This window comes from Oncorhynchus keta, chromosome 17, assembly GCF_023373465.1.
Source record: "Oncorhynchus keta strain PuntledgeMale-10-30-2019 chromosome 17, Oket_V2, whole genome shotgun sequence".
NCBI lineage: Eukaryota > Metazoa > Chordata > Actinopteri > Salmoniformes > Salmonidae > Oncorhynchus > Oncorhynchus keta.
In genome coordinates this window covers 62,586,508-62,608,336 of record NC_068437.1, presented here as the reverse complement: position 1 = coordinate 62,608,336, position 21,829 = coordinate 62,586,508, and the positions used below count along the sequence as shown (strand labels likewise).

Sequence of the window (21,829 nt, the reverse complement as noted above, 5' to 3'; positions counted from 1 at the left end):
TGGGCGGTGCAGTTGCCGTACCAGGCTGTGATGCTTTCAATTGTGCATCTGTCAAAGTTTGTGAGGGCCTTAGGGGCCAAGCTGAATTTCTTCAGCCTCCTGAGGTTGGGTTCCCGAATGGCTCAGCTAAGTTACTGCATCTCAGTGCAAGAGGCATCACTGCAGTCCCTGGTTCATTTCCTGTATCACATTTGGCCGTGATTGGGAGACCCATAGGGTGGCGGGTTTGGGTGGGGTAGGAACAAGGCAGTTAACCCACTGTTCCCTGGTAGGCCGTCATTATAAATAAGAATTTGTTCTTAACTGACGTGCCTAGTTTAAAAAAACAAAAACAAATGTAAATGAAGAGGCACAGCGACACCGTTGACTGGGGGCGTGCTCTCGCATCTGTCTCCTTAAGTCCACGATCAGCTCCTTCGTTTTGTTGATGTTGAGGGAGGGGTTATTTTCCTGGCACCATTCCTCCAGGGCCTTCAGCTCCTCCCTGTAGACTCTTGCCATTTTTGTTATTGTCTGCAAACTTTATGATTGAGTTGGAGACGTGGACACACAGTCATGGGTGAACAGGGAGTACAGGAGGGGGCTGAGCACGCACCCTTGTAGGGGCCCCTGTGTTGAGGATCAGCGAAGTGCAGGTGTTGTTTCCTACCTTCACCACCTGGGGGCAGCCCGTCAGGAAGTCCAGGACCCAGTTGCACAAGTTCAGACCCAGGGCACTGATCTTAGTGATGAGCTTGGTGGTCACTATGGTGTTGAAGGCTGAGCTGTAGTCGGTGAACAGCATTCTTACGTAGGTATTCCTCTAGGGTAGGGCAGTGTGCAGTTTGATGGCACAGCACACCAACATCAAAACCTCATCCCAACTGTGAACTATGGTGGCGAGAGCATCATAGTTTGGGGCTGCTTTGCTGCCTCAGGGCCTGAATAGCTTGCTATCATTGACGTAAAAATTAATTCCCAAGTTTATCAAGACATTTTACAGGAGAATATAAGGCCGTCCGCCAATTGAAGCTCTACAGAAGTTGGGTGATGCCACAGGATAACAACCCAAAAGACAGAAGTAAATCAACTACAGAATGGCTTGAACAGAAGAAAATACGCCTTCTGGAGTGGCCCAGTCGGAGTCCTGACCTCAACCTGAGTGGCCCAGTCAGAGTCCTGACCTTCTGGAGTGACCCAGTCAGAGTCCTGACCTTCTGGAGTGGCCCAGTCAGTCCTGACCTTCTGGAGTGGCCCAGTCAGTCCTGACCTTCTGGAGTGGCCCAGTCAGTCCTGACCTTCTGGAGTGGCCCAGTCAGAGTCCTGACCTTCTGGAGTGGCCCTGTCAGTCCTGACCTTCTGGAGTGGCCCAGTCAGTCCTGACCTTCTGGAGTGGCCCAGTCAGTCCTGACCTTCTGGAGTGGCCCAGTCAGAGTCCTGACCTTCTGGAGTGACCCAGTCAGTCCTGACCTTCTGGAGTGGCCCAGTCAGTCCTGACCTTCTGGAGTGGCCCAGTCAGTCCTGACCTTCTGGAGTGGCCCAGTCAGAGTCCTGACCTTCTGGAGTGGCCCAGTCAGTCCTGACCTTCTGGAGTGTCCCAGTCAGTCCTGACCTTCTGGAGTGTCCCAGTCAGTCCTGACCTCCACTTGATTGAGATGCTGTCGCAGGACCTCAAGAGAGACATCCCAAGACATCCCAAGAATGTTGTGGAACTGAGACAGTTTTGTAAAGAGGAATGGTCCAAAATTCCTCCTGACGTTTGGTTGAGGTTATTGCTGCCAAAGGAGGGTCAACCTGTTATTAAATCCAAGGGTTGACATCCAACCTGCACTGTGAATGTTTACATGGTGTGTTCAAAATAGACATAACAAATTATAATTGTTTGTGTGTTATTAGTTTAAGCAGACTGTCTATTGTTGTGACATATCAGATAACATTTTATGACCAATTTATGCAGAAATCCAGGTAATTCTAAAGGGTTCACATACTTGTCTTCCCACTTTAAGTCTCATGTCTGAGACGTTGAATTGTGACTTCACTTTGTACACATACTGATGTTTTGCCTGTTTGATTGCCTTACTGAGGGCATAGCTGGACTGTTTGTATTCATCCATGCTCCCAGTCACCTTGCTGTGGTTAAATGCAGTGGTTCGGGCCCTCAGTTTTGCACGATCCACAGTTTTTGGTTTGGATAAGTTCTAATCATCACTGTAGGAACAACACCCTCTATCCACTTCCTGATGAACCCAGACACTGTAGGGACAACATCCTCTATCCACTACCTCATGAACCCAGTCACAGTAGGAACAACATCCTCTATCCACTTCCTGATGAACCCATTCACTGTAGGAACAACATCCTCTATCCACTTCCTGATGAACCCAGACACTGTAGGAACAACATCCTCTATCCACTACCTGATGAACCCAGACACTGTAGGAACAACATCCTCTATCCACTTCCTGATGAACCCAGTCACAGTGGGAACAACATCCTCTATCCACTTCCTGATGAACCCAGTCACTGTAGGAACAACATCCTCTATCCACTTCCTGATGAACCCAGTCACTGTAGGAACAACATCCTCTATCCACTACCTGATGAACCCAGTCACAGTGGGAACAACATCCTCTATCCACTTCTTCCTGATGAACCCAGTCACTGTAGGAACAATCCATCCTGAACCCTATCCACTTCCTGATGAACCCAGTCACTGTAGGAACAACATCCTCTACCCACTTCCTGATGAACCCAGACACTGTAGGAACAACATCCTCTATCCACTTCCTGATGAACCCAGTCACTGTAGGAACAACATCCTCTATCCACTTCCTGATGAACCCAGACACTGTAGGAACAACATCCTCTATCCACTTCCTGATGAACCCAGACACTGTAGGAACAACATCCTCTACCCACTTCCTGATGAACCCAGACACTTTAGGAACAACATCCTCTATCCACTACCTGATGAACCCAGACACTGTAGGAACAACATCCTCTACCCACTTCCTGATGAACCCAGACACTGTAGGAACAACATCCTCTATCCACTACCTGATGAACCCAGTCACTGTAGGAACAACATCCTCTATCCACTTCCTGATGAACCCAGACACTGTAGGAACAGCATCCTCTATCCACTTCCTGATGAACCCAGACACTGTAGGAACAACATCCTCTATCCACTTCCTGATGAACCCAGACACTGTAGGAACAGCATCCTCTATCCACTTCCTGATGAACCCAGACACTGTAGGAACAACATCCTCTACCCACCTCCTGATGAACCCAGACACTGTAGGAACAACATCCTCTATCCACTTCCTGATTAACCCAGTCACTGTAGGAACAACATCCTCTATCCACTTCCTGATGAACCCAGACACTGAGTCAGTGTATACGTCAATGTTATTCTCAGAGGCAACCCAGAACATATTCAAGTCTGATCAAAACAATCTTGAAGCAGCCTCCCACTGCATCACTACAGACCCGGGTTCGATGTCTGGGTTAGGAGAGAGTTTGGCTGGACGGAATTTCCTTGTCCTATCTAGCTCTAGCGACTTCTTGTAGTGGGCCCTTTGCCTGAAAGCTGAAAGCTGACTTTGGTTGCCAGCTGGACATAGTTTTCTCCGACACATTGGTGCGTCTTGCTTCCGGGTTAAGCGAGCAGTGTGTCAAGATGCAGTGCGGTTTGGCAGGGTCGTGTTTCAGGGGACGCATGGCTCTTGACCTTCGCCTCTCCTGAGTTCATAGGGGAGTTGCAGCGATGGGACAAGACTGTAACTACCAATTGGATATCACAAAAAAAGGGGTAAGAGTACCCAAAAAATTATTAGAATCTTGAAACATAGATTCCGATTAGTCAGACCTATATTGAACAGTCCTTACCACGGGTACTTACCGTTTCTTCGTCCAGGACCCAGTTGCATAGGGCGGGGTTCAGACCCAGGGTCTCGAGCTGGGTCGGGGTTCAGACCCAGGGTCTCGAGCTGGGTCGGGGTTCAGACCCAGGGTCTCGAGCTTGATGATGAGCTTGGATTATTATGCTGTTGAAGGCTGCGCTTTAGTCAATGAACAGCATTCTTACATAGGTATTCCTCTTGTCCAGATGGGATAGGGCAGTGTGATGGCGATCGCATTGTCTGTGGACCTATTGGGGCGGTAAGCAAATTTAAGTGGGTCTAGGGTGACAGGTAAGATAGAGGTGATAAGATCCTTGACTAGCCTCTCAAAGCACTTCACGATGACAGAAGTGACTACTATGAGGCGATAGTCATTTAGTTCAGTTTCCTTTGCCTTCTTGGGTACAGGAACAATGATGGCCATCTTGAAGCATGTGGGGACAGCAGACTGGGATAGTGAGAGATTGAATATGTCCGTAAACCAGACAGCTGGTCTGCACATGAGGAGGCGGCTATTAAACGTCTTACTCACGTCGGCTGTGTTATTCTCAAAGTAAGCGAAGAAGGTGTTTAGTTTGTCCGGAAGCAAGACGTCAGTGTCCGCGACATGGTTGGTTTTCCCTTTGTAGTCTGGGATTGTCTGTAGACCCTGCCACATACGTCTTGTGTCTGAGCCGTTGAATTACGACTCCACTTGGTCTCTGACGTTTTGCCTTGCGGAGGGAATAACTACACTGTTTGCATTATGCCATATTCCCAGTCACCTTGCCTTGGTTAAATGCGATGGTTCGCGCTTACAGTTTTGCGCAAATGCTGCCATCTATCCACGGTTTCTGGTTAGGGTAGGTTTTAATAGTGACAGTGGGTACAACATCTCCATCTTCCGATTGGTTAGACCAGTGTTGAATTGTCCTTAGCATGGGTAATTCCTATTTGAGTTTCTGCCTATAGGAAGGGAGGAGCAAGATGAAGTCATGTCAGATTTGCCGAAGGGAGGGCGGGGGAGGGCCTTGTAGGCATCCCGGAAATTGGAGTAGCAGTGGTCGAGGGTTTTAGCAGCGCGAGTACTACAGTCAATGTGTTGATAAAACTTCGGTAGCGTTTTTCTCAAATGTTCTTTGTTAAAATTCCCAGCTACAATAAATGCAGCCTCAGGATATGTGGTTTCCAGTTTGCATAAAGTCCAGTGAAGTTCTTTTAAGGGCCGTCGTGGTTATAACTGAAGATAATTATCTTGGGAGGTAATACGGTCGGCATTTGATTGTGAGGTATTCTAGGTCGGGGGTTCCTGTATGTTATCACAATCACACCATGAGTAGTTAATCATAAAACATACACCCCTCCCTTATTCCTGTCTACGATATGAACTCAGAACCCAACTGGCTGTAAGGACTCAGAAAGTATATCCTGAGAGAGCCAAGTTTCCGTGAAACAGTGTATGTTACAGTACCATTAGTGAGTAAAATACTCGGAAGTGGATGTAGGTAATAATGTGAGAAATGTTCTGAGCAAATAATGTAAGAAGTAACACACAACAAAATCAAATACTGGCAAGTTGGCTAGGAGCTAGCAACAGGGCGACCATTTCTGTTGGTGCCATCATAACCCCCACCTTAACCTTACCCTCATTCCTAAACCTAACCCTAATCTTAACCTTACCCTCATTCCTAGATCTAACCTTAACCTAACCCTTATTCCTAAATCTAACCTTAACCTAACATTCATTCCTAAACCAAACGTTAACCCAACCTTAACCTACCCCTAGTTCCTAAACCTAAATTTAACCTTTGTTCCTAAACCTAATCTTAACCTAAACCTCATTCCTAAACCTAACCGTAACCTAATCCCCATTCCTAAACCTAACCTAACTCTCATTGCTAAACCTAGCCTTAACCTAACCCTCAATACTAAACCTAACCTTAACCTAACCCTCGTTCCTAAACCTAACCTTAACCGAATCCTCGTTCCTAAAGCTAACCTTAACCTAACCCTCAACCTTAATTCATTTCGACCCATATGACTATGACTTCTGACGAAGGAGTGTACACTTCATAAAATAAAGCAAATACATTGAGAAGAGCATTGAAAAAAGTATTGAGCAGGGCATTGAGGAGAGCATTAAGGAGAGCATTGAGGAGAGCATTGAGGAGAGCATTGAGGAGAGCATTGAGGAGAGTATTGAGAAGAGCATTGAGAAGAGCATTGAGGAGAGCATTGAGGAGAGCATTGAGGAGAGCATTGAGAAGAGCATTGAGAAGATCACTGAGGAGAGCATTGAGGAGAGCATTGAGGAGAGCATTGAGGAGAGCATTGAGGAGAGCATTGAGGAGAGTATTGAGAAGAGCATTGAGAAGAGCATTGAGGAGAGCATTGAGAAGAGCACTGAGGAGAGCATTGAGAAGAGCATTGAGGAGAGTATTGAGGAGAGCATTGAGGAGAGTATTGAGAAGAGCATTGAGAAGAGCATTGAGGAGAGCATTGAGGAGAGCATTGAGAAGAGCACTGAGGAGAGCATTGAGGAGAGCATTGAGAAGAGCATTGAGAAGAGTATTGAGGAGAGCATTGAGGAGAGCATTGAGAAGAGCATTGAGGAGAGCATTGAGGAGAGCACTGAGGAGAGCATTGAGGAGAGCATTGAGGAGAGCATTGAGGAGAGCATTGAGGAGAGTATTGAGGAGAGCATTGAGGAAGAGCATTGAGGAGAGCATTGAGGAGAGCATTGAGAAGAGCACTGAGGAGAGCATTGAGGAGAGCATTGAGGAGAGCATTGAGAAGAGCATTGAGGAGAGCATTGAGGAGAGCATTGAGGAGAGCATTGAGAAGAGCATTGAGGAGAGTATTGAAGAGAGCATTGAGGACAGCATTGAGGAGAGCATTGAAGAGAGCATTGAGAAGAGCATTGAGGAGAGCATTGAGGAGAGTATTGAGGAGAGCATTGAGGAGAGCATTGAGGAGAGCATTGAGAAGAGCATTGAGGAGAGCATTGAGGAAAGCATTGAGGAGAGCATTGAGGAGAGCATGTAAATCCCCATTGAGAAGAGCATTGCGGAGAGCATTGAGGAGAGCATTGAGGAGAGCATTGAGGAGAGCATTAAGGAGAGCATTGAGGAGCGTATTGAGGAGAGCACCGAGGAGAGTATTGAGGAGAGCATTGAGGAGAGCATTAAGGAGAGCATTGAGGAGAGCATTGAGGAGCGTATTGAGGAGAGCACCGAGGAGAGCATTGAGGAGAGCATTGAGGAGAGCATTGAGAAGAGCATTGAGAACAGCATTGAGGAGAGCATTGAGAAGAGCATTGAGGAGAGCATGTAAATGTACCTTCAAACAGGAAGGTCTCGTTCCAGTGAGGGTTGAGGTTCTTCCTCTTGATCTTGGTCTCCAGTTTGTGCTTCTTGTCAGGCAGCAGGTAGATTTTGACGAAGGGGTCAGAGGTCCCAGAGAAGTCCTTGGCTGGTAGCTCCTGGCCCTTCATAATAGTAATTGTAACAACATATGTCATTTACCAGTCACTTTTATCCAACTTACAATTTTGCACAACATTTCGCAAAAGTGTCCTCAGCAGGAATCAACCGGATGATTCCGGCTTTACAACAGAGATACATAGAGCCACGGATACCTTGAGGATCTTGACGGTCAGAGTGGAGTCCTGGAAGCTGTAACCAACAGAGAACTGAATCCGTCCCAGCTTCTCACTGACAGCACCTTCACCATCGTCATCCTCTGATCCCGGGGACAGCTAATGGGGGGGGTGAGGTGGAATTTAGATTTTGGTTAGCTTTTTTTGGACAATTTAACACACATATTAAAAAAAGAACGTGATAGTAAAATCATGGAGGATTAACACCAGGAGCAGGGAGAGAAGGGTTTTAGGATTCAACTATATACTCAGGCATGCAGGCACGTGTACACACACCACCCACCCACACACACAGCCCTTTGATGACTCTAGACAGCGGGAGTGGAGAGTGGAGGTGATGGGAGCCAGCCTCTCCATCTTCCTTCTCCATCTTCTCTCTCTCTTCTCCATCTCTCTACTCTCTCCCCCTCTACTCTCTCTCTCTCTCTCTCTCTCTCTCTCTCTCTCTCTCTCTCTCTCTCTCTCTCTCTCCCCTCTCTCTCTCTCTCTCTCTCCTCTCTCTCTCTCTCTCTCTATCTCTCTCTGTCTCCTCTCTCCCCTCTACTCTCCATCTCTCTCTCTTCTCTCTCCCTTCTCCATCTCTCTGCCTCTCTCTCTCTCTCTCTCTCTCTCTCTCTCTCTCTCTCTCTCTCTCTCTCTCTCCCCTCTATCTCTCTCTTTCTCTCTCTCTCTCTCTCTCTCTCTCTCTCTCTCTCTCTCTCTCTCTCTCTCTCTCTCTCTCTCTCTCTCTCTCTCTCAGGAGCAAGTCATCAGGGTTGTGTTCCAAATAGAACCCTAGTTACTACATGGGTGTTTATCCAACCTACAACACAAGTTGTCTTACCATGACCATGTCTCCGGTGAGAGAGTTGGCCAGATCGGTGACTGAGGAGTGTCCGTCAGGGGGGTGGCCCTTGGGACTGTTGCATGGCTTGTTGCCCACGCCCCTGTAGAGAGAGAGGACAGGGTGACCACAGGGTCTGACTGCAGCTAGATCAGACTCCTCAGAGAGAGAGAGAGGTTCAGGGACGAGGTGACTTCTAAAACGCGCAGGCCCAGGGATTGATTCAGGCCCAGGGATTGATTCAGGCCCAGGGATTGGGTCAGGCCCAGGGATTGAGTCAGGCCCAGGGATTGAGTCAGGCCCAGGGATTGAGTCAGGCCCAGGGATTGAGTCATGCCCAGGGATTGAGTCAGGCCCAGGGATTGAGTCAGGCCCAGGGATTGAGTCAGGCCCAGGGATTGAGTCAGGCCCAGGGATTGAGTCAGGCCCAGGGATTGAGTCAGGCCAGGGATTGAGTCAGGCCCAGGGATTGAGTCAGGCCCAGGGATGGAGTCAGGCCCAGGGATGGAGTCAGGCCCAGGGATTGAGTCAGGCCCAGGGATTGAGTCAGGCCCAGGGATGGAGTCAGGCCCAGGGAGGATGGTAACAGGCCCAGGGAAGGAGTCAGGACCAGATGACATTGTACAGGGTGTGTGTGTGTGTGTGTGTGTGTGTGATGTGTGACAGGCCCAGGGATGTGAGTCAGGTGTGTGTGTGGTGTGTGTGTGTATGTGTATATGTATGTGTATATGTATGTGGATGTGTATGTGTGTGTGTGTGTATGTGTGTGTATGTGATGTGTATGTGTATGTGTGTGTGTGTGTATGTGTGTGTGTGTGTGTATGAGTGTGTATGTGAGTGTGTGCCCAGGGATGTGAGTCAGGTGTGTGGGATGTGTGTGTGTGTGTGTGTGTGTGGTGTGTGAGTGTGTGTGTGTGTGTCATGTGTGTGTGTGTATGTGTATGTGTGTGTGTGTGTGTGTGTGTGTGTGTGTGTGTGTGTGTGTGTGTGTGTGTGTGTGTGTGTGTGTGTGTGTGTGTGTGTGTGCGTTAAACAAACAGAGAGAATGTAGGGTTCTTCCAAGCCAGTATCCGCAGTGTAACTACCACTTAGAGGCTTCTACTGCAAATCAACACCTTTCAGTTGCAACACATTCTGGGTCAAAAGCCTTAAATAATTATTATATTCTTTATTATTATATATATCATTTATCATTATATTATATTATATTAAAATATCTACCGAACAACGGCAGGAAAAGAAACATAAAAACATTTCAAACAAATGTACACAACAGGATAGGAGAGGAGGGGGAGAGAAGGAAATGATAGAAGCTGCAGAGAAGAAAGAAAGAAAGAAAGAACAAAGTATGAAGAAGTATAAACCAGATGAACATTCAGCTGTATCAGAAGAGAATCGACAGTATTAATGGCATGAACAAAGGTTAAAGGTTACAGAACCAACAAACAGAAACCCAGGAGTGACATATCAACAAACAGCAGCACATTGGAGAAGAACTGAGCTGCAAGAAAGAAAGGAAGGAAAACGAAGGAAAGCAGAAAGGCTTTTGTCTGATAGGAAGAAGTCAGGAAGAAAGAAGAGGCTACAAGAGGGAGAAAGAGCAAGAGTAAAAAAGAGATAAGATTAGTCACAGAAAGAAACAGAGACCAACAACAAGAGCTATTTAGAGAGAGCGAAACAGAGGGAGAGAAAGAGAGAGCAATCGAGAGAGAGAGAGAGAGAGAGAGAGAGCAACAGAGAGAGAGAGAGATAGATAGATAGATAGATAGATAGATAGATAGATAGATAGATAGATAGATAGATAGATAGATAGATAGATAGATAGAGCATACACAAACATAATTTCACACAAAACACAAAAAGACAGGAGAGGAGAATCGTAAATCAAAAGGAAATCACACATTTAGAGTGTTACAGAAGATGGAGAAATTAATAATGGAATGATACCAATTGTGTATCAGTGGAGTACTTATATTTTTAATACTGACATATGATTGGTCCAGACCCAGGAAGTATAACACTCTAAAGGTGGGGCATGTGGAGGCGGGATCATAGCGTTCAGCACAACAGAACAGTGCGCAACGTTTAATCAAATGAAAACGGTACTGTCCTGAACGACCATGTTGAATGGCGGTGTGATTATAGTGGCCCAGAGGGAGATTGAGTATGGTGAGTGCTGCTCGGGTAATTTCAAACATTCATATTGATCACGTACCACAAAGGCTGTTGTAGAACGGTGAGCACTGTTTTGGGGAAACGGGTTGTTGAGGACAAACCGTCACGCAACGAACCAAAAGTTTCATCCTTCTGGTCCTTCTGTAGCTCAGTTGGTAGAGCATGGCGCTTGTAATGCCAGGGTAGTGGGTTCGATTCCCGGGACCACCCATACGTAGAATGTATGCACACATGACTGTAAGTCGCTTTGGATAAAAGCGTCTGCTAAATGGCATATATTATTATATTATTATTATTTTTTTTTTCATCGAACTGAACGCACCCCAGATCTGGCATTGGTGACGTCCATATATCATATACCATATAGCATATACCATATATCATTACCATATATCATATACCATATATCATATACCATATATCATATACCATATATCATATACCATATATCATATACCATATAGCATATACCATATATCATATACCATATATCATATACCATATATCATATACCATATATCATATACCATATATCATATACCATATAGCATATACCATATATCATATACCATATATCATATACCATATATCATATACCATATATCATATACCATATATCATATACCATATAGCATATACCATATATCATATACCATATATCATATACCATATATCATATACCATATATCATATACCATATGTACACAGGTGTCACTCTGGTACCTCTTAGAGAGTGAGGGCAATGCCTTGGGACAGGAAGGATACAAGCAACGACCCCAAAAACGGTCTGTCTGTCTGTCCAGAATTCTGAGGATGTTCATTTAAAGGTGTATTGAATACTGACATAGAGGCAGATGGACAGACAAGCAGACAGAGAGACAGCCAGGCAGACGGACAAACAAGGAGACAGACACTTGGACCAGTGACAGAAACAGAGAGAGAGAGGAGGGGAGGAGGTGTGTCAACTGTTTAACTTCACTAGGGTAGGGGGCACTATTTTCACCTCCGGATGAAAAGCGTGCCCAAAGTAAACTGCCTGCTACTCAGGCCCAGAAGCTAGGATATGCATATAATTGGTAGATTTGGATAGCGAACACTCTAACATTTCCAAAACTGTTAAAATAATGTCTGTGAGTATAACCGAACTGATTTGGCAGGCGAAAACCTGACAAAAATCCATCCAGGAAGTGGGATTTTTAAAATGTTTGTAGTTTTCTATTGAATGCCATTACAGTATGCATTGATTTAGGACTCAAATTGCACTTCCTATGGCTTCCACTAGATGTCAACAGTCTTTAGAAATTGTTTCAGGCTTGTATTCTGAAAAATGAGGGAGTAAGACCACTCTGAATGAGTGGAACCTACAGTGTCCCAGAGGTTTTTCATGCTCTCGCCCCGAGAGAGTGCCTTTCTTGTTGACCTTTTCTATTGACGACGTTATTGTCCGGTTGAAATATTATTGATTATTTAGGCTAAAAACAACCTGAGAATTTATTATAAAACATTGTTTGAAATATTTCTACGAACTTTACGGATACTATTTGGATTTTTCGTCTGCCTGTTTTGACTGCGTTTGAGCCTGTGGATTACTGGACAAAATGCGCGAACAAAACTGAGGTTTTTGGATATAAAAAGGGACTTTATCGAACAAAACAAACATTTATTGAGTAAATGGGAGTCTTGTGAGTGCAACCATATGAAGATCATCAAAGGTAAGCAATTAATTATATCGCTATTTCTGACTTTTGTAACTCCTCTAGTTGGCTGGTAACTGTTTGTAATGATTTGTTGCTGTTCTCAGATAATCGCATAGTATAGCTTTCACCATAAAGCCTTTTTGAAATCTGATACCGCGGTTGTATTAACAAGAAGTTCATCTTTAAACCGATGTATAACTGTCCTGCCCTGACCTTAGTTATCTTTGTTTTCTTTATTATTTTGGTTAGGGTCGGGGTTTGTCGAGGGTGGTATGTGTGTTTTACCTTGCCTAGGGTTTTTGTACATCTATGGGGTTTTGGTTTGTCTCGGTATATGGTGGCCTGAATTGGTTCCCAATCAGAGACAGCTGTTTATTGTTGTCTCTGATTGGGGATCCTATTTAGGTTGCTATTTTCACTTTTGGTTTTGTGGGTTATTGTCTATGTGTCAGCACTAGTATGTCAGCACTAGTTGTTTATAGCTTCACGTTCATTTTGTTCTTTTTGTTCGTTTGTTTAGTGTTCCTCATTTATTTTTTTAGTTTATTTTAACCTTTATTTAACTAGACAAGTCAGTTAAGAACACATTTTTATTTTCAATGATGGCCTAGGAACAGTGGGTTAACTGCCTGTTCAGAGGCAGAACGACAGATTTGTACCTTGTCAGATCGGGGATATGAACTTCCAACATTTCGGTTACTAGTCCAACGCTCTAACCACTAGGCTACCCTGCCGCACCAAATATTCATCTCACTCTGCGCCTTGGTCTCCTCTACGACGAACGTGGCAGAATAACCCACCAAACCAGGACCAATCAGCGTGAAAAGGAGGAACAGCTTAATGCATTCTCAGGTGTACAGGTTGATGGAAGATCGGTTTGGTGATGATGGTGGAGCTCTGCCTACAGCCGTGCTCTACAACATCTGACCGGGCTGACTGATTCCTCCAGGCTGACTGATTCCTCCAGGCTGACTGATTCCTCCAGGCTGACTGATTCCTCCAGGCTGACTGATTCCTCCAGACTGACTGATTCCTCCAGGCTGACTGATTCCTCCAGACTGACTGATTCCTCCAGGCTGACTGATTCCTCCAGGCTGACTGATTCCTCCAGACTGACTGATTCCTCCAGACTGACTGATTCCTCCAGGCTGACTGACGCCTCCAGACTGACTGATTCCTCCTCCAGGCTGACTGATTCCTCCAGGCTGACTGATTCCTCCAGACTGACTGATTCCTCCAGGCTGACTGATTCCTCCAGACTGACTGATTCCTCCAGGCTGACTGATTCCTCCAGGCTGACTGACGCCTCCAGGCTGACTGATTCCTCCAGACTGACTGATTCCTCCAGACTGACTGATTCCTCCAGGCTGACTGATTCCTCCAGACTGACTGATTCCTCCAGGCTGACTGATTCCTCCAGGCTGACTGACGCCTCCAAGCTGACTGATTCCTCCAGACTGACTGATTCCTCCAGGCTGACTGACGCCTCCAGGCTGACTGATGCCTCCAGACTGACTGACGCCTCCAGGCTGACTGACGCCTCCAGGCTGACTGATTCCTCCAGACTGACTGATTCCTCCTCCAGACTGACTGATTCCTCCAGGCTGACTGATTCCTCCAGGCTGACTGATTCCTCCAGACTGACTGATTCCTCCTCCAGACTGACTGATTCCTCAAGGCTGACTGATTCCTCCAGACTGACTGATTCCTCCAGACTGACTGATTCCTCCAGGCTGACTGACGCCTCCAGACTGACTGATTCCTCCTCCAGGCTGACTGATTCCTCCAGGCTGACTGATTCCTCCAGACTGACAAATTCCTCCAGGCTGACTGACGCCTCCAGACTGACTGATTCCTCCTCCAGGCTGACTGATTCCTCCAGGCTGACTGATTCCTCCAGACTGACTGATTCCTCCAGGCTGACTGATTCCTCCAGACTGACTGATTCCTCCAGGCTGACTGATTCCTCCAGGCTGACTGACGCCTCCAGGCTGACTGATTCCTCCAGACTGACTGATTCCTCCAGACTGACTGATTCCTCCAGGCTGACTGATTCCTCCAGACTGACTGATTCCTCCAGGCTGACTGATTCCTCCAGGCTGACTGACGCCTCCAGGCTGACTGATTCCTCCAGACTGACTGATTCCTCCAGGCTGACTGACGCCTCCAGGCTGACTGATGCCTCCAGACTGACTGACGCCTCCAGGCTGACTGACGCCTCCAGGCTGACTGATTCCTCTAGGCTGACTGATTCCTCCAGACTGACTGATTCCTCCAGACTGACTGATTCCTCCAGGCTGACTGACGCCTCCAGACTGACTGATTCCTCCTCCAGGCTGACTGATTCCTCCAGGCTGACTGATTCCTCCAGCCTGACTGATTCCTCCAGGCTGACTGACGCCTCCAGGCTGACTGATTCCTCCAGACTGACTGATTCCTCCAGACTGACTGATTCCTCCAGGCTGACTGATTCCTCCAGACTGACTGATTCCTCCAGGCTGACTGATTCCTCCAGGCTGACTGATTCCTCCAGACTGACTGATTCCTCCAGGCTGACTGACGCCTCCAGGCTGACTGATGCCTCCAGACTGACTGATTCCTCCAGGCTGACTGACGCCTCCAGGCTGACTGATTCCTCCAGACTGACTGATTCCTCCTCCAGACTGACTGATTCCTCCAGGCTGACTGATTCCTCCAGGCTGACTGATTCCTCCAGACTGACTGATTCCTCCTCTAGACTGACTGATTCCTCCAGGCTGACTGATTCCTCCAGACTGACTGATTCCTCCAGACTGACTGATTCCTCCAGGCTGACTGACGCCTCCAGACTGACTGATTCCTCCTCCAGGCTGACTGATTCCTCCAGGCTGACTGATTCCTCCAGACTGACTAATTCCTCCAGGCTGACGCCTCCAGACTGACTGATTCCTCCTCCAGGCTGACTGATTCCTCCAGGCTGACTGATTCCTCCAGGCTGACTGATTCCTCCAGGCTGACTGATTCCTCCAGACTGACTGATTCCTCCAGGCTGACTGACGCTCCAGGCTGACTGACGCTCCAGGCTGACTGATTCCTCCAGACTGACTGATTCCTCCAGACTGACTGATTCCTCCAGGCTGACTGATTCCTCCAGACTGACTGATTCCTCCAGGCTGACTGATTCCTCCAGGCTGACTGACGCCTCCAGGCTGACTGATTCCTCCAGACTGACTGATTCCTCCAGGCTGACTGACGCCTCCAGGCTGACTGATTCCTCCAGACTGACTGATTCCTCCAGGCTGACTGACGCCTCCAGGCTGACTGATGCCTCCAGACTGACTGACGCCTCCAGGCTGACTGACGCCTCCAGGCTGACTGATTCCTCCAGACTGACTGATTCCTCCTCCAGACTGACTGATTCCTCCAGGCTGACTGATTCCTCCAGGCTGACTGATTCCTCCAGACTGACTGATTCCTCCTCTAGACTGACTGATTCCTCCAGGCTGACTGATTCCTCCAGACTGACTGATTCCTCCAGACTGACTGATTCCTCCAGGCTGACTGACGCCTCCAGACTGACTGATTCCTCCTCCAGGCTGACTGATTCCTCCAGGCTGACTGATTCCTCCAGACTGACTAATTCCTCCAGGCTGACTGACGCCTCCAGACTGACTGATTCCTCCTCCAGGCTGACTGATTCCTCCAGGCTGACTGATTCCTCCAGACTGACTGATTCCTCCAGGCTGACTGATTCCTCCAGACTGACTGATTCCTCCAGGCTGACTGACGCCTCCAGGCTGACTGACGCCTCCAGGCTGACTGATTCCTCCAGACTGACTGATTCCTCCAGACTGACTGATTCCTCCAGGCTGACTGATTCCTCCAGACTGACTGATTCCTCCAGGCTGACTGATTCCTCCAGGCTGACTGACGCCTCCAGGCTGACTGATTCCTCCAGACTGACTGATTCCTCCAGGCTGACTGACGCCTCCAGGCTGACTGATGCCTCCAGACTGACTGACGCCTCCAGGCTGACTGACGCCTCCAGGCTGACTGATTCCTCCAGGCTGACTGACGCCTCCAGACTGACTGACGCCTCCAGGCTGACTGACGCCTCCAGGCTGACTGACGCCTCCAGGCTGACTGACTCCTCCAGGCTGACTGACGCCTCCAGGCTGACTGACGCCTCCAGGCTGACTGACGCCTCCAGGCTGACTGATTCCTCCAGGCTGACTGATGTTAGGATCTGTGACGGTGAGCTAGATGACGCATCAGGACAGAGCATTCTCAGGTTCAGGTGAAAAGCTGAGCAATAGTAATAATAGTAATAATAGCAATAATAGCAATAACCTACCAGCTTTGCTCCTGCTCTACAATCCCTCTGTGGTAAAGTTTACCACCAAAGGTGGTCCAGGATCAGCTTCCCCTCCCCCAATCCTAACCTTAAACATTAGTGGGGAAAATACACAAAACTGCCCCGAGAGCAGCACCTAGGGACAATGTCACTGTACTCCCTCTACATCCAGCCTGATGGATGGGGCGGCAGCGTAGCCTAGTGGTTAGAGCGTTGGACTAGTAACTGGAAGGTTGCGAGTTCAAACCCCGAGCTGACAAGGTACAAATCACTGTCGTTCTGCCCCTGAACAGGCAGTTCTGTTCCCAGGCCGTCATTGAAAATAAGAATATGTTCTTAACTGACTTGCCTGGTTAAATAAAGGTAAAATTAAAAAAAAATGTACAACACCAGACTTAACAGGCTGACTGATGTTAGGGGTTACTGGGGCTCAGAAAGGTGGAGGAGAGGGAATGTGTAGAACAGGAAGCAGAGAGCTGTCTCTAGATGTTCTTCCTCTAGGGGATGGGTAGAACAGGAAGCAGAGAGCTGTCTCTAGATGTTCTTCCTCGAGGGGATGTGTAGAACAGGAAGCAGAGAGCTGTCTCTAGATGTTCTTCCTCTTGGGGATGTGTAGAACAGGAAGCAGAGAGCTGTCTCTAGATGTTCTTCCTCTAGGGAATGTGTAGAACAGGAAGCAGAGAGCTGTCTCTAGATGTTCTTCCTCTAGGGAATGTGTAGAACAGGAAGCAGAGAGCTTTCTCTAGATGTTCTTCCTCTAGGGGATGTGTAGAACAGGAAGCAGAGAGCTGTCTCTAGATGTTCTTCCTCTAGGGGATGTGTAGAACAGGAAGCAGAGAGCTGTCTCTAGATGTTCTTCCTCTTGGGGATGTGTAGAACAGGAAGCAGAGAGCTGTCTCTAGATGTTCTTCCTCTAGGGAATGTGTAGAACAGGAAGCAGAGAGCTGTCTCTAGATGTTCTTCCTCTAGGGAATGTGTAGAACAGGAAGCAGAGAGCTTTCTCTAGATGTTCTTCCTCTAGGGGATGTGTAGAACAGGAAGCAGAGAGCTGTCTCTAGATGTTCTTCCTCTAGGGGATGTGTAGAACAGGAAGCAGATAGCTTTCTCTAGATGTTCTTCCTCTAGGGGATGTGTAGAACAGGAAGCAGATAGCTGTCTCTAGATGTTCTTCCTCTAGGGGAAGTGCAGAACAGGAAGCAGAGAGCTGTCTCTAGATGTTCTTCCTCTAGGGGATGTGTAGAACAGGAAGCAGAGAGCTGTCTCTAGATGTTCTTCCTCTAGGGGATGTGTAGAACAGGAAGCAGAGAGCTGTCTCTAGATGTTCTTCCTCTAGGGGATGTGTAGAACAGGAAGCAGAGAGCTGTCTCTAGATGTTCTTCCTCTAGGGGATGTGTAGAACAGGAAGCAGAGAGCTGTCTCCAGATGTTATTCCTCTAGGGGATGTGCAGAACAGGAAGCAGAGAGCTGTCTCTAGATGTTCTTCCTCTAGGGGATGTGTAGAACAGGAAGCAGAGAGCTGTCTCTAGATGTTCTTCCTCTAGGGGATGTGTAGAACAGGAAGCAGAGAGCTGTCTCTAGATGTTCTTCCTCTAGGGGATGTGCAGAACAGGAAGCAGAGAGCTGTCTCTAGATGTTCTTCCTCTAGGGGATGTGTAGAACAGGAAGCAGAGAGCTGTCTCTAGATGTTCTTCCTCTAGGGGATGTGCAGAACAGGAAGCAGAGAGCTGTCTCTAGATGTTCTTCCTCTAGTTCATTAGCACTGGCTCCACACATGCAGTTTATTGAATGCGACAACTGATGTTGTAAAAAGGGCTCTATCAATACCTTTGATTGATTGATTGATTGAACATTAATGGATAATGGATAGAGCACACCTCCTCCAACTATGAGAAGGACTTTAGAAATGGTGCTCTGTCTAGAAAGGATTGTGTTGGATCAGTACCAACATTTTTGTTCTCTCACAATTCCACCAAGGAACAGTAATATATGACTATGCAGATTTTTATCTAAAGCTTTTCTGTTCAAATTATAGCTGATCATCTGACAATATGGTTGGCTGTTATTTCTGTTATTTTGCTCCTTTAACTGTTGCTCCTCCTGCCAAAGCTTTCGGTCAGGGGAGGCTCTAAATGTGGTTGTTGCCAGGGCTGCAGTAGTCGATGGTAACCATGAGGAGGCAGAGTGAACAAAAGTTCCGATAGGACCGTCAGCTGCTCCCACAGCGCAGCCGCAGAAAGTAGGGCGGTCGGCATAGCAACGGCTGTAGAAACACAGGCCATTTATATGGGAGTTGAGGGAGAGGTGGGAGAGAAGGAGAAGGGTGAAGGCAGGTAGAAACATCGAGAACAATCAACCAAATAAGAGGAAGATACATGACAGGTATAAGCCTTGCAGGGATACAGGAGCACACACACAGGGGGACATGGAGGGAGCAGGCAGCGGGGGGGGGGGTGCCTTGACCTGTGATACTATCCTGTGTTTTACCTGAACCAGCGAGAGAGAGGGACAGTAGCTCCAAGACAGAGGGGAAGAGGGGGAAAAGAGACACTCCTCTAGGCTGAGGAAAGACATGAGAAACACAGCCTTCCATCTCTCCATCCAGTCATCCCTACATCCAGCCATCCCTCCATCCAGTCATCCCTCCATCCAGTCATCCCTACATCCTCCCTCCACCCAGTCATCCCTCCATCCAGTCATCCATCCAGCCATCCCTCCATCCAGTCATCCCTCCATCCAGTCATCCCTCCATCCAGCCATCCCTACATCCTCCCTCCATCCAGCCATCCCTACATCCTCCCTCCACCCAGTCATCCCTCCATCCAGTCATCCATCCAGCCATCCCTCCATCCAGTCATCCCTCCATCCAGTCATCCCTCCATCCAGTCATCCATCCAGCCATCCATCCCTCCATCCAGTCATCCCTCCATCCAGCCATCCCTACATCCTCCCTCCACCCAGTCATCCCTCCATCCAGTCATCCATCCAGCCATCCCTCCATCCAGTCATCCCTCCATCCAGTCATCCCTCCATCTAGCCATCCCTCCATCCTGCCATCCATCCCTCCATCCCTCCATCCATCCCTCCATCCTGCCATCCCTCCATCCATCCATCCATCCATCCATCCATCCAGCCATCCCTCCATCCTGCCATCCCTCCATCCATCCCTGCAGTCATCCCTCCATCCTGCCATCCCTCCATCCATCCCTGCAGTCATCCCTCCATCCCTCCATCCAGCCATAGCTCCATCCCCCCCAAACACACATGATCAGGAACACACACAGAGGCACACACACTCACATACACACACGGTCTTGTTTAACTAACCCTATGGGGACACACAATTGATTCCCATTCAAAATCTTATTTTCCTTAAACCCTAAACCTAAACCTAACCCTTACCCTAACCCTTACCCTAACCCTGAATAACATAAATACATAAACAATTAAACCTTTATTTAACTAGGCAAGTCAGTTAACGACAAATTCTAATTTACAATGAAGGCCTACCCTGGCCAAACCCGGACGACGCTGGGCCAATTGTTAATTCTAACCTTAACCCTAAACCCCCTAAGAATATAATATTTTCTTGTGGGGATTAATTTTAGTTTGTTTACTATTTTTGTGGGGCCTTCTGGTCCCTAGCTATCTATCTCAACCATTCATTATAACCCATGCTAGCTAGCTATCTCCTCCATTCATTATAACCCCTGCTAGCTAGCTAGCTAACTATCTCCTCTAGTCATTATAACCCCTGCTAGCTAGCTATCTATCTCCTCTAGTCATTATAACCCCTGCTAGCTAGCTATCTATCTCCTCCATTCATTATAACCCCTGCTAGCTAGCTATCTATCTCACTCCATTCATTATAACCCCTGCTAGCTAGCTAGCTATCTATCTCCTCCATTCATTATAACCCCTGCTAGCTAGCTAGCTAACTATCTCCTCTAGTCATTATAACACCTGCTAGCTAGCTAGCTATCTATCTCCTCTAGTCATTATAACCCCTGCTAGCTAGCTAGCTATCTATCTCCTCTAGTCATTATGACCCCTGCTAGCTATTTATCTATCTCATTCCATTCATTATAACACCTGCTAGCTAGCTATCTATCTCATTCCATTCATTATAACACCCTAGCTAGCTAGCATCTATCTCCTCTAGTCATTATAACCCCTAGCTAGCTAGCTATCTATCTCCTCTAGTCATTATGACCCCTGCTAGCTAGCTAGCTATCTATCTCCTCTAGTCATTATAACCCCTGCTAGCTAGCTAGCTATCTATCTCCTCTAGTCATTATAACCCCTGCTAGCTAGCTAGCTATCTATCTCCTCTAGTCATTATAACCCCTGCTAGCTAGCTATCTATCTCATTCCATTCATTATAACACCTGCTAGCTAGCTATCTATCTCATTCCATTCATTATAACACCTGCTAGCTAGCTAGCTATCTATCTCCTCTAGTCATTATAACCCCTGCTAGCTAGCTAGCTATCTATCTCCTCTAGTCATTATGACCCCTGCTAGCTAGCTAGCTATCTATCTCCTCTAGTCATTATAACACCTGCTAGCTAGCTAGCTATCTATCTCCTCTAGTCATTATAACCCCTGCAGCTAGCTAGCTATCTATCTCCTCTAGTCATTATGACCCCTGCTAGCTAGCTAGCTATCTATCTCCTCTAGTCATTATGACCCCTGCTAGCTAGCTAGCTATCTATCTCCTCTAGTCATTATAACCCCTGCTAGCTAGCTAGCTATCTATCTCCTCTAGTCATTATGACCCCTGCTAGCTAGCTAGCTAACTATCTCCTCCATTCATTATAACCCCTGCTAGCTAGCTAGCTATCTATCTCCTCTAGTCATTATGACCCCTGCTAGCTATTTATCTATCTCCTCCATTCATTATACCATTGTGCCGACGAGATGCTGCACCCGACGGGGTAAGAAGAAACGAATACCAGAGTCAGAGGGGACCATTCACACCCAGAACCCACGGGACTGAGTGTCTTTAATTGATCAAACAACATACTGAGCCCTGCCCATGTTTCCTTGCTTAATAAAGGGTTATATTTTGTGCCTACAACTCAGTGCAACGATTAGGATGTTAAGGTAGACGTGTTTAAGTTTTTTTTTTTAGAAACATCCGTGTAAGGGAATATTTGAGCTTCCCTAATCGTGATGTTTCTACTGAACATGTATGTTTCTCACCTGCACATACTCCGACTCCTTTTAGAAGTAAGAGTTATTTTATACCTCCAGCCAATCGCAGTCAGTCTATTGAGACAT

The 21,829-nt window shown here is 47.2% G+C and overlaps 1 protein-coding gene across 4 annotated transcripts in view; it reads right to left on the bottom strand.

The window, feature by feature from the left end:
* Nucleotides 1-21,829, bottom strand: part of LOC118379727 (synaptotagmin-7-like) — a 167,739-nt gene that overhangs the window by 22,562 nt on the left and 123,348 nt on the right. For all 4 annotated transcript variants that reach the window (XM_052466995.1, XM_052466996.1, XM_052466993.1 and 1 more), the window contains 3 exons: nucleotides 8,345-8,447; nucleotides 7,501-7,620; nucleotides 7,203-7,350 (listed from right to left, as the gene is read on the bottom strand). In XM_052466995.1, coding sequence (XP_052322955.1) covers nucleotides 7,203-7,350; nucleotides 7,501-7,620; nucleotides 8,345-8,447 — 371 coding nt within the window. The remainder of the gene's footprint in view (nucleotides 1-7,202; nucleotides 7,351-7,500; nucleotides 7,621-8,344; nucleotides 8,448-21,829) is intronic.